Source organism: Typopeltis vanoorti, chromosome 11, assembly GCF_054136105.1.
Source record: "Typopeltis vanoorti isolate ZY-2024b chromosome 11, IOZ_Tvanoo_1.0, whole genome shotgun sequence".
Lineage (NCBI taxonomy): Eukaryota > Metazoa > Arthropoda > Arachnida > Uropygi > Thelyphonidae > Typopeltis > Typopeltis vanoorti.
The window spans coordinates 27,548,052-27,560,404 of record NC_143559.1 but is presented as its reverse complement, the minus strand read 5'-3'; the positions used below and the strand labels follow the sequence as shown (position 1 = coordinate 27,560,404).

At 35.4% G+C, this 12,353-nt stretch overlaps 1 protein-coding gene across 8 annotated transcripts in view; it reads right to left on the bottom strand.

Annotated features, from left to right (window-relative positions):
* LOC150101398 (protein phosphatase 1 regulatory subunit 36) overlaps window positions 1-12,353 on the bottom strand; it is a 237,822-nt gene that overhangs the window by 169,147 nt on the left and 56,322 nt on the right. For all 8 annotated transcript variants that reach the window (XM_090400614.1, XM_090400617.1, XM_090400618.1 and 5 more), the window contains 2 exons: window positions 9,283-9,410; window positions 1,888-1,948 (listed from right to left, as the gene is read on the bottom strand). In XM_090400614.1, coding sequence (XP_090256740.1) covers window positions 1,888-1,948; window positions 9,283-9,410 — 189 coding nt within the window. The remainder of the gene's footprint in view (window positions 1-1,887; window positions 1,949-9,282; window positions 9,411-12,353) is intronic.

The following is a 12,353-nucleotide window of genomic DNA, read 5'->3' as shown; positions in this document are numbered from 1 at the left end:
TAATTCCTTATCATGAGGTTTTATATGCACAGTTGTTCATTCCTCCTGCATTCAAATAATTCTTTAGGCACTATAATTCTAAACACAGCTAACGGTAAACTTCAACTTTACAGCCTCTACTATTCTCTAGTAACTTCGTGCTTTGCTTCAAGGTTCCGTATGTCCTTGAAAGGTCGGCGCTGAAATTAAATCTCAACTCAAGTATCGCTAGTCTATTTAATAGTTTCTCAGCTGTTTTCCGTAGCTGTAATTGTTATTCTACAACTTATTAGCTAACTGCTTCTCGACTAGTAGACTTAAATTAGCTGCTTGAGTGACTTGTCGACTCTCTAATATCACACTCTGATTCCCCGAATGCTGAATGTTCCGATTCCAACCGAATGCCAATTTCTCTCTTTTCTCTCTCTAATCTCTATTTTCAGCGTTCTTCCTCGGTTATATATCCGTTCTTCCTGCCTAAATTGTTCTCGTGATCTCTTTAACTAAAACTCTTTTCAATCAACATTCTCCTCACGCACTGTTCCAAACTCGCGCTCACTCACTTACATACGTCTCCATGACAACAAAACAAAACATAATAAAATTGAGCTATTGCATAACGTTAAGTTTCTACAAATAGGAATAAATAGAGAATATTTACATTTCAATTAATGTGCAGTTAAATTATCAAATACAAGTTCTTATAATATTAATATAGTAATAAATAAAATAGCTTAATAATATTTAATACAGTCTTTTCATTATTAATACATATATCTCTGATTAATTAATTAAATATCAGATAAAATTAAAGGTAGTTATATGAATATTAAATTATAAACAAGTGATTTACATTAATTAATTACAAGTCTAGCCTTTGTATGGTAGATTATGTTAAATGTGAATGAAGAACAAAAACATACAAAATAATTTCATTCACAGTTTAACACTCAATCACTCAATTTATTCAAGTCTTCTTGCAAGGCCACAACATCTTCACTACTCTTTATGGTTCGTCCCAACTTTGCATCATCTGCAAACAACTCAATATCTCCATCCAAATCTTCGCCAATATCATTAATGTACAAGTTAAATAGTAATGGCCCTAAAACAGACCCCTGAGGCACTCCACTAGTGACTTTCCTTTTCCTGGATATCGCACTCCATACACAACTTGTTGATACCTATCAGATAGCCAGTCTCCAATCCAATGCACTAATCTAATATCCAACCCCATCTGCTCTAATTTGACTGTCAACTTATCATGAAGTACTCTATCAAAAGCATTTGCGAAATCCAAGTATATTACTGTGTATCCTTCTCCTCTGTCCAAGGAAGCAGTCACCTTATTGTAATAAGTAAGTAGATTACTAAAACATGATCTCCCTTTAGCAAATCTATGCTGTCCATCAAAGATAATACCATTGTTGTCAACCCAATTCTGGATCCTAGTTCTCACAAGCTTCTCCAACAACTTAACTACAACACCTGACACACAGATAGACCTATAGTTTGATGCTTGAGTTCAATCACCTCCTTTATGAAGTGGAACAATCTTGTCCTCCTTCCACTCCTTAGAAACTTGATCCAGTGTAAGACGTATTAAAAAATATGTCAAAGCTGGCATCAACTCCCTGGCACATTCCTTCAGAATACGTGGTGATAAATTATGTGTTGTAAGGTAAGCTGTGAGCAAGGATATCCTTTCTCAAAAAATGCTGTGATCTCGAGATTATTCCCAACTTCACAAAGCTGATGGAAACAATTTAATAAGATTTAATTTTATGTAAGTCATTCGTCTTTGTAAATGATTCATATTATAAATCATTCCTATTTTAAAAAGAAAACTTACACTACATAATAAAAAATTAGAATTTCAATATATAAAATATTTTCTATATGTCATACTTAAGGAAATGCAAAAAGACTGGTGTCCATCCTTCCTTCATGACAGTCTTTAAAGCATGTTCTGCAAAAAATAAATTTATAAATATATATGTATAGATATATTTACATATTTAAATAAACTTGTTCCTGTTGGAATTTCTTTCCTGATAATAACAGTTTGCTCTTAGTGTTAAAAAAAGTTATATATATATATATATATATATATATATATATATATATATATATATATATATATATATATATTAAATAAACTATAGTGGTAATTATTGTTATTATAATTATTATCATACCTCAACTTAAATGCATTCACTATCCCTGCACTCACCACACTCTCAGGCAATGCATTCCAATCACCCATCATTCTCCATGCAAAAAATCTCCTCCTCATTCCCATACTCACACCCACCTTATACAGCTTCCAGGGATGACTTCTCATTCCCTTCTCCAGATATTCTATGAAAAATCTCATCAATGTTAATCTGATAATTACCCCTTACCAACTTATATGTGTTGATCATGTCTCCCCTCTTCCTTCTATCCACTAGGCTCTGTAATTTGCATTCTCTCAATCTGTCCTCATATTCAACATTCCAGAGACCAGAAACCAATTTAGTCAATCATCTCTGCACCCTCTCCAACATCTCATCATCCTTTTGAAAACCTGGCAATATGGATCAGGTCGCAGAGTAATCCATGAGTGGCCTGATCAAAGCCTTGTACAATGGAATCGAAATACCCTTACTTCTACATGTCAGTGTTATCCACATCATTCCCATAATCCACTGTGTTCTCCTCACAATTTTAGCAAAATGTCCACGAAAGTTCAAATCCCTATCCACCATCACCCCCCCCCAGATCTTTCATTCCCTCTACCTCCTCTAAAAAATCCCCACCAATCCTATACTCTGCATCCCATCTTTATTTTCCAAATTTTAAAATCTTCAGTTTGCAATATTCAAACAATATTCAAAAATAGAGCAATGTAGTTTTGCAAGAGGACCTAAATAGGTCCTCTTACAAAACTACATCTGCTCTATTTTCATAACTCTCTCCAACTCATCATCTGCAAACAACTGTATATCACCATTTAAGTCCTTTCCAATGTCACTTAAATATAAATTAAACAACAATGGCTAAAAACAGACCCCTGGAGAATGCCACTATTGATGTTCCTTTTCTGGGATATCGCTCCCTACATACACAACCTACTGATACCTATCAATAGGTTGTGTATTTAACGACTAGTTTGTCATGTGGCAATCTACTGAAAGCTTTGGCAAAACTAAATGTACTAACGTATATGCTGTCTGTCCTCATATTCAACATTCCATCCCTTCTTGTCCAAGGTATTTGTCACCTTGTTATAATAAGTAAGCAGATTGCTAAAACACGATTTTCCTTTAACAAACCCATGCTGTCCATTAAAGAGAATTTGACTACTGTCAATCCAGTTCTGAATCTCTGTCCTCACTAGCTCTTCAAACACCTTGACCACAACTACAGATTGGCCTATAATTCGAAAATTGATCTTATCACTCCCCTTTATGAAGTCCCATGGCCTTGTTGACATCAAGTTTACTCAATTCCTCATATACCTCCTGCTCACTCACTATCTTTGTTTCCTCCCCCATTCCCACTGCTCTCAAGTTCTGCATTATGTTGCAATCATAAGGATGGAATACTTTAATGAACTGTTCATTAAACATCTCTACTATATCCACCTCAGTGTTTATCATTCTCCCATTACCACTAACTAACATCATCCTTCCATAATCATTTTTCCTTCTACTGGCAACATATTGAAAAACTAGCGAAGATTTCATTTAGCATAATTTGCTAACTGCTGCTTATACCACAATTTTGCTACCCTTACTAAAGGAGTTACCTTCCTTGCTTGTTCTTTGTAATGCTCATGTAACTGATTATCTCCACTCATCTTGTGCCACCTCCACAATGTCATTATCTTCTAGATTGCATACTTCACCTCTTCAGTCATCCATTTTACACCTACCTTATTTAATCTCCTGACCTTTGGAATTCACTCAGTCATTGCCTCTGCCAGATACTTCCTGAGTAGAGACCAAGCAGTAATGATTTCCTTCCCATGCAGTTCCTCATTCCAACTTTTCCTTTTTCATTATGTCAGTTGCTTTCTCTAAAGCCTCAAAAAAATTCCTCCACTTCTACCTTAGTAGAACCTTCTGTGGGACCATAGGCACAAATAAATCTCATTGTCCAGTTCCCCATTCTCATATTTGTCCACATCACTATACTTGAGACTGCCTGCCATTCAAGAAGATTAGCCTCGTATTTAGTGTTGAATATTATGGCTATGCCTTCTTTTCCTTGATTGTCATTGCCTAAATATAACATTTTGTATTTATTGCTCAGAAAGATCTCATCAGTTTTTACCTTTTTTGTTTCAGTCATCCCTATTATGTTGATCTGGTACTTATCCAATTCCTCAGCTTGCTCCATTTCTTTGCCATTCAGGCTTCTTATGTTGATAGTACAAATCTTGAACTCTGGTGATGTTGAGTTCAAGATTGTTGGGTGGCTTTTAGGATTTGTTCCAGTAGCTGACTTTTCGATGTTTGCCCTGGTTCCCTGGCGAAAACAACGGGGGCCTTGTTTAACCAGGTGACACCCCAGCCAGCATGAAATTCTGTCATGTTATACCATCATTTGAAAATTTTGTTTAAGTCAATAAGAATACAATTTAGTCGGCTAAATCCAAAATTGCCATCCCATCCTTGTCTGTTCAGTATCCAGGTAGATACCTAACAGGGTGCAAAATGAGAAGGTGAGGATTGGACATTATGTCAGAAGCCTGAGTCGGTTCTCTGCATTCCTTTGAAGGTTATCTGGAGGTCTCCTCTCAGTTTTATAGTTTTGACCCTTAAGCACCCCGAAATTACCTATATTTATATTTTATATATATAAATATAAAATTATATTTACCTATATAGTAGTTAATTGGTTTTATATTCAGGAATTGTAAAATTTCTTCATTTGTTTTATGGTTCCACTTGGTATATCAGCTGTTTTTCTGAAAAATTTCATTTCTGCTGCTAGAATCCATTTTCATTCTTCTTTTTCATGGTCCATGTTTCACTTACATATAATAAAATTGGTTTAGAGAGAACGTTATATAGTCTGATTCTAGTTTGTTTTTGTACCAGGGATAGCTTAAATGTATTATTTATCATGCCGTTTGCATTAACAAAATTTGATATTTTAATGTGTGCAAAGAGAAACAGAACTGCTGAGAAAGGAGATGGAAGGAATGAAAACTGAGTTCAGGAAGATTAATGAAGATCTTAGGAAGATAGCGTGAAAGGAACTTGAGTAGATGTAAAAGAACAGCAGCAGAACAAGGGAAAGAGGAAGGCTAGAAAATTAGTGTGACAGGGGATGAGAGAAAGGTGAGAGAATGGGAGAGGCAGTAAAGAAAGGAAACTGCAGAAAGTCAATCAAGTGTGGAAGCAAGGGATATAGAGATGAGGGAGAGTGGAAGAGGAACAAGAGAGAGAGTGAGAGAGAGAGAGAGAGAGAGAGAGTGAGAGAGATTAGAAGCCATAAGAGTTCAAGGATGCCAGTGAGAGAAGGATGAATGAATCTCTTCAAAGTGTCATGTACGGAGATTCGCCGGTTTGGGCTGTGCAGAGTAGAGCGACAGAAGAATGTTTGCCTAGTGGAATGACAGAGAGTGTAGCAATGGCAGTGAAGAGGGGTGAAAGTGTAGAGGAGATGGTAATGGTTGGGACAAATGACTTGAGAGGTAGCATGAATTGCAAGGCACAAGATTTGAGGTTGAGACTGTAGAAAATGTGTCCAAGGAAGATGGTGAGTATGTTGCCTTGGTCGATAGCGAGAATGTGCAGGTAAAGAAGCAAGAAAAAAGAAAAGTGGATGTATGGAGTACGTTTGAGAACAGAAGGGAGCCATATACAAGAAATAGATGGCATTTGAATACTGAAGGACACAGGCATTTGGAGAGGAGACTGTTGAAAGTTTATTTTTCACTTGGTCAGACTATAATAAATTTAGTTTAATCCTTTATCCAAGTGTGTGCAAACAAAGTTTGCGCCTGAAAGTATCTTCAGGACCAAGTGAAAAATAAACTTTCAACATCTTTCTCTAAATCCAGAGTAATTTAATAAAAAGGTGGCACACCGTTTGGCAGCTCCTAGCTCCTATAGGAGGAGATGACCTTGCTAATGCTTCTGTCTTGGTATCTCCACTTGGGCCTGGCTCCCACTGAGGAGACCTCAATAAAGGTCGAAACTAGTCTGGGTAGTGGCCCTTCCCTTAATGCATAACATTATACATATCTGCAAGGAGATGTGTTTTGCATTATGGGAGATATCAAGATAGGAGTGTTGGTAGCTTGCTCCACCTTTGCAAGGAGTCGCCCGGTGTTGTACCACTTTACCCCAGTCCTGAAGATACTTTCAGGTGCAAACTTTGTTTGCACACACTTGGATAAAGGATTAAACTAAATTTATTATAGAGGAGACTGTTGTTTTCTGGGCAAGTGAGTGATCAGGGCAGAAACTAGAAATGCTCAGGTCAAATGTTGCAGGGATGGTCTCATGTGGGATTAATGGCTCGAGAAATGAGGGAGGAAGGGTGTGTACACTATATTAAAGACCCAGGTAAAGTATTAGGGGAGTAATAATGGCTATAAGAATACTGGCAATACACTGGTTTTTCTGTATACAAATGCTAGGAGCATTAAAAATAAAGAGAATGAGCTTGTGGCATTGACTGACTCAGTCTCTCCAGAGGTTGCATCTTTTTCATATTGTGACAGGATTGGGAAGGTAAATGTAGTGGTAAATGTGATAAGAGGTAAAATGTGCACTCTCAGGTTGGAGAATCTCAGTGGAAATAATGACTTTGAGAGTATATAGTGTGAGATGGATGTTTATAAGGCAAGATATTTAGTTTGCTACAGACCAGCAGATGGTAATGAGCAGGAAATGTTTAGGCAAATTAGTTTGGCAAGTGGAAAATGAGTGGTCATTATGGCAGACTACAACTATAGTGATATAAAATGAGCAGAGGAGGAAGCAAGAGAACCTGGGTTGATTATGAATAGAGATTTGAAGTTCTGAGGAGATCTTGGTAAGGTTGTGAAGACATCTCAGAGAACTGTGGCAAAGTTTACTAGAAGCAAGAGGGGATATAATTGAAAAATTTAAGCAACCGAGTAGTTATTATTGCATTAATACTGAGGAGATTTTTCATATGATAGAATGAGTGGAAAAAAGCAAAGACAAGGGGGGGGGTGACCACCTGTGGAAGTTGCAAAAGAAGGTAGTGAGTTTATTTATTTTATTCGTTCCTCAGCTGCCTCTTAGGACTAGTTGAACCCTCCTAACGAGAAATTAAATACTATATCCTATGACTGTAGCCTGTGTGTGTGTTCATGGGGCTGGTTTTCCTGTCTGCTTGCAGGATGAAAAACCACAGATAAACTGGGGAAAAACCCTCCTTTCCACGCCCAAGACCAGCTAACTTGCTATGACTGAGAAAGATCCTCAAGCTCCTCACATTGTCGACAGGAATCGAACCTAGGACATTCCTTCCCCAGGATGTTTTTTGGCAACTATGTGCTTCACAATCAGGCATATGGTTGCGAAGCGTATAGTCACTAGGCTAACTGCATAGACAAGTAGTGAGTAAAAGGGTAAGAAGTTTTTTTTTTTTTGTTTGTTTGTTTTTTTGCAGGGAGAGTTGTAGAAGCATTCAATGCATTGCCTGAAGGGTGATAAATGTGCAGACTGTGGATGAGTCTATGTAGTGGTATAATAGACTTTGTGTTGAATAGTTTTGACCTCCCCATGATAAGTCTTGTGACTCCATGGAGGTCAGGAAAAAAAAAAGAATAATAAGAAGAATATTTGTATCTTTTTCATCTTCATATGATAAGTCACATCCCAGGTATTTTAAAGTATTTACTTGTTCTAATATTTTATTATCTATCATTATTTTATTTCTTATTGACTTTTCTTCTTTGAAAGTCTTTATTTTTGTTTTTACTTTTGATATTCTCATATTATATTGTTTCTGAAATTTTATTTAATAATTTTACTTATCTCTGTGGATCATCTAATGTAGCTAATACAATCTGATCATCTGCAAATAATAGTCTATCTTTATTTGTATACCAAATGGTTTATGCTGTTTCCAGATTTTATATATATGTATGAAGATTCATTGACTCGGTTGAAATACATATTGTAAAAATAGAGTTGAATGACTTAAACTGAGAGTTAAGTAAAAAAGGTTAAATACTAAAACATGACTAGTTTCAGCTTATAACAGCCTTCATCAGGTGACATTATAAAAGAAAAGAAAAAACACTAAATACTGAAGCTTAAAGAAACTATGAACAACACAGAGAGTCTCTATACATAATTAGGGTGAAAACATTGTAGTTGTATTTAAAGCTGTTCTTTCGTTTGTTGCACTGTTGGAAGAGTGCATGCTTGCAGCATCACATGAGCGCCAGTACCTGATTACTGATGAATGGCTATCTGGGAGGTTGTAGCTCAAGCTATTATTTAGATGTTCTGGGTTGAGGATGATTTCCCTAGATTCTACGATTTTTCTCTCCATTTCATCATGGCAAAGAAAAATGTTGATAGATCTGTCACAGTGGACTGTATGACTTGGGTTATCATCATTAGGATCAGCCGAGAAAAGAATATATATATATATATATATTTCTGTACTTCTCTTGATATCTTTCCATTCTGATATTTGTTCTAATTTGACTGCTATTTTATTTCCTGTGTATATTTTTTGAATAGACTGTAAAAGCTAGTTTGGCATATTCAGATTAGTTAGTAAATTAATTTTGTCTGCTAATATTGTTAAAGGCTTTTTCATAATCAATGAAGATCATTATGTGTTTGTTTCTTTTGAAATTCTCTTCTCTTTTTGATTAATATTTTTAGAGTGGAAATGGAGTCCATGCAAGGGCTTTTCCGAATCCATTCTGTTCTAGTAGTTTGACCGTCCACAATAATGTTTAGTTTCCTTTTAATATTCCTGCATATATTTTGTACCTTGCATTTAACAGACTAATTCCCCTAGAGTTATTGCAGTCATTTTTATTTCCTTTTATTATAAACTGGAATAACCAGTGTTTTTTCCAAGAGTTTGGAGTTTTTCCAGAATCCAGACAGATTAAAGAATTCCAGAAGTCTTACATTAAATTTTCCACTTGCATTTTTGTACAATTCCTTGTTTATATTGTCTTCTCCTGATGTTTTCCTATTTTTTATCTTATTTATTGTATTTTTTATTTTGTATTAATACACAATTAATCATCATCAACTATTCATTATATATATAATACACTTTAAACTGCTAAATACTTACCTTTTATATCACTTAGCATGATTGGATGATCAGTTTTAATTTTGGAAGAGTGAATAACCTTTGCTTCTTTATTTGTCTCCAGATAATCAACATACACTTCTTCTTCATCAATGCCTTCATCTGAGGTCCTGATATATAAATACTTTTATTAGGCTGATTATGCAGTATTACTGTACAAACATTTCACTCAGGAATAGCAAACTAATGCTATGTAAACTACTGAAATAATTTCTAATAAAAAAAAAACAGTAGTGTATTTAAACTACTATAGTAGTTCCAGAGATAGAAAATGAAGGGTACAGTAATTTTCAGAAGACTAAGATTAAAGGAGAGTGCAAGTGGGGGGAAGTGGAACAGAATTAAGTCTGTCAAAAGATGATGTTGAAGAAACGAACTATGGCAATGAATTTAAGGAAATTTGGTGAGAGGGAGACGAACAGGTTTCTAAGAAGCCATCTAACCTGGAGTGTTTTAGACTATTAAGCCTAAAACATAATAGGAAAGAGGAGATGATCATACCTCTCAATAACACAAACTAAAGTTTTGAAATAAAAGATAAATGACTACAGATTCTACTCTAGCAGAGGAACTTGAATTCACTGTAGTGACATCATCTGGCAGTCATTCCAAAAAAAAAAAAAAGTTCATCACACCTCATATAGTATATAAGAAATTCAACGACACAGTATGATTTTTCATTCCTCATCAAACTTGTTGAATCCTTAGAGTGTCTTCCACTCTACCCAAAAACTAAACCACCTTCTTATATCAGCTGAAAAGCCTAAGAAAATATTTCTCAAATCTTTGAGTAACAATAATGTTCATTCAGTAACTTAATGGTTAACTACAGGGCATGATGAACTACAATATTTGTATAAAAAAGCAGTCTGAATGAAACAAATATATATTAAAAAACAAATATATATATCATTGCATTACTTTTAATGTCTGAGTGATCCACTGAGCTATTTTGCTCATTTCTGCAATATACTCTCTGAACTTTAACTCTTTATTTACCATCACACCCCAAATCCTTTGAGGGAATGTAAATACCCTCAACTCCATGGAAGTTGCTATAATAATATTTCATCCTATTCACCTCTACCTCCCACCATACCATCTCAAAACCACTGCTTATTTTCCCCTTGCATTTCCACTTGTTGCAGGCACAACTGCTATCATCAATAACACTCCCCTAACACTGTCTCCACTGTTCTTTTTTTGAAAAACATCAAAACTCTCCATTTCTAATTTCTATCCAAATATATTTCATTTATTCCAACAACTTTTAAGCAAATGAACCCAATCAATGTAACAACTTTGTCCTCCTAATTTCTGATACATTAGCATTTTAAACACAGTAATTCATTTCTAGATCTATAACCAGTCAAACTTCTTTACACCTGTCGTCAACCATTGCTCTCTTTCACCATCAAACTCAATTTTTCTCAGATTCAAATGTTCCCCCTTGCACTACATGCCAATCAGTTTCTCTGTTGATCATCATTATATATAGACATGCACAAAATTTGATTATATTCATAGAAATGCATAATCACAAATAAAATATATTATTTATTCCAGCATAAGACTTTTGATGTAATAGAAATATAGGGTAATTAATTTATGGATAAATAATATAAATAGATTATGACTATGTGATTAAAACATGTTAGACACAATAATAAATTTATTGATAGCAACAAATATTTTGTAATGAAATTAAGTTAACCCATAACAGTAAGTGCTGCAAACTAGAAGGATCATATCAAACAGATAATTAATCATGATTAGTTTATTTAATTAATGGTTTTAATCAGATAATGTATAATTTTTGATATTTGCAAAGGATGAGAATCTAACAAATTTTCAGAACAGAAAGACAATCATTATTATTATTATGTGACACCTCCAGGGAGTCCAAAGACTCATCGAGGGAGGACACCTACTCTACACATCTCTGTCTCTACCAACTACAACTAACCACAACTACACCAACGCCATCGTTCTGAATTAAATTCTGATGGTGTAACAAGGAGTTTGTAGCGATATAAAAGAGCAGTTTAAACTTATCTCTTTGAAGAGATGTTCCTATTTAAACTGTTTAGCCTATGGAGTAGGCTATTTGACTCCAGTGGATACTACATTCAATCTCAATACTATGTTAGGCAAGATTCAACTTTTGAAGTTTAAGGTGCAGTACTGATTTTCACTAATATATTTTTTTTTCCTAATAGAGAGTCTGAACACAGTATATATCAAATTACATCCACAAAAAAATTTGGTGAATAGCAGCTAGAGATGGAGGCTAAAGCTAAAGTCAGTGTTTTATGCACTGCTTTGGAAAGAAGCCTATGGACATCATAGTATGATGAACAAACATCCACGGCGACACCAACTTAATGAGATGTAAGACCTCGAGAAAGATGCTGGAAGTTTTTTTTCTATTTATTATGTAAGACCTCCTTTTGCTGCAATGACTGCAGCAATCTTATAAGGCATAATTTCCATAAGCATATGATAGCAATCAATTGGAATGTTGGACCATTCTTTCTGTAGGCATGTAATGAGGACCTGGACTGTTGTGGGGTGGACATCCCTTGATCTCACCTGATGCTCCAGTTCATCCCAAAGACATTCAGCATGGTTGAGATCAGGGCTCTGTGAAGGCAAATATGGTGACATTCATTTGCACAAACCATGCAGTTATAGCAGCAGCCTTATGACACAGTGCAATGTCTTGCTGAAAGAGACATTGTAATGTCCACAATGTTCATATACCTCTCAGAGTTCAATGTTTGTGGCACCACAAACAGAGATCCAAGGCCAAACCAGGAAAAACAGCACCATACCATCACACAGCCACTTCCAAATTTCATAGTTTGGGTTATGCACTCTGGCAAGAAGCATTATGCCCACACCCATCGATCTGCTTGGTAGAGGGTATAGTGTGATTTGTTGCTCCATAACACAGCCTTCCAAGCTTCCACATCCCACTATACACATTCTTTGTACCACTGAAAATGATACTGCATGTTGGTATGTAGGGCTTGCATACTGTAGTCCTACTG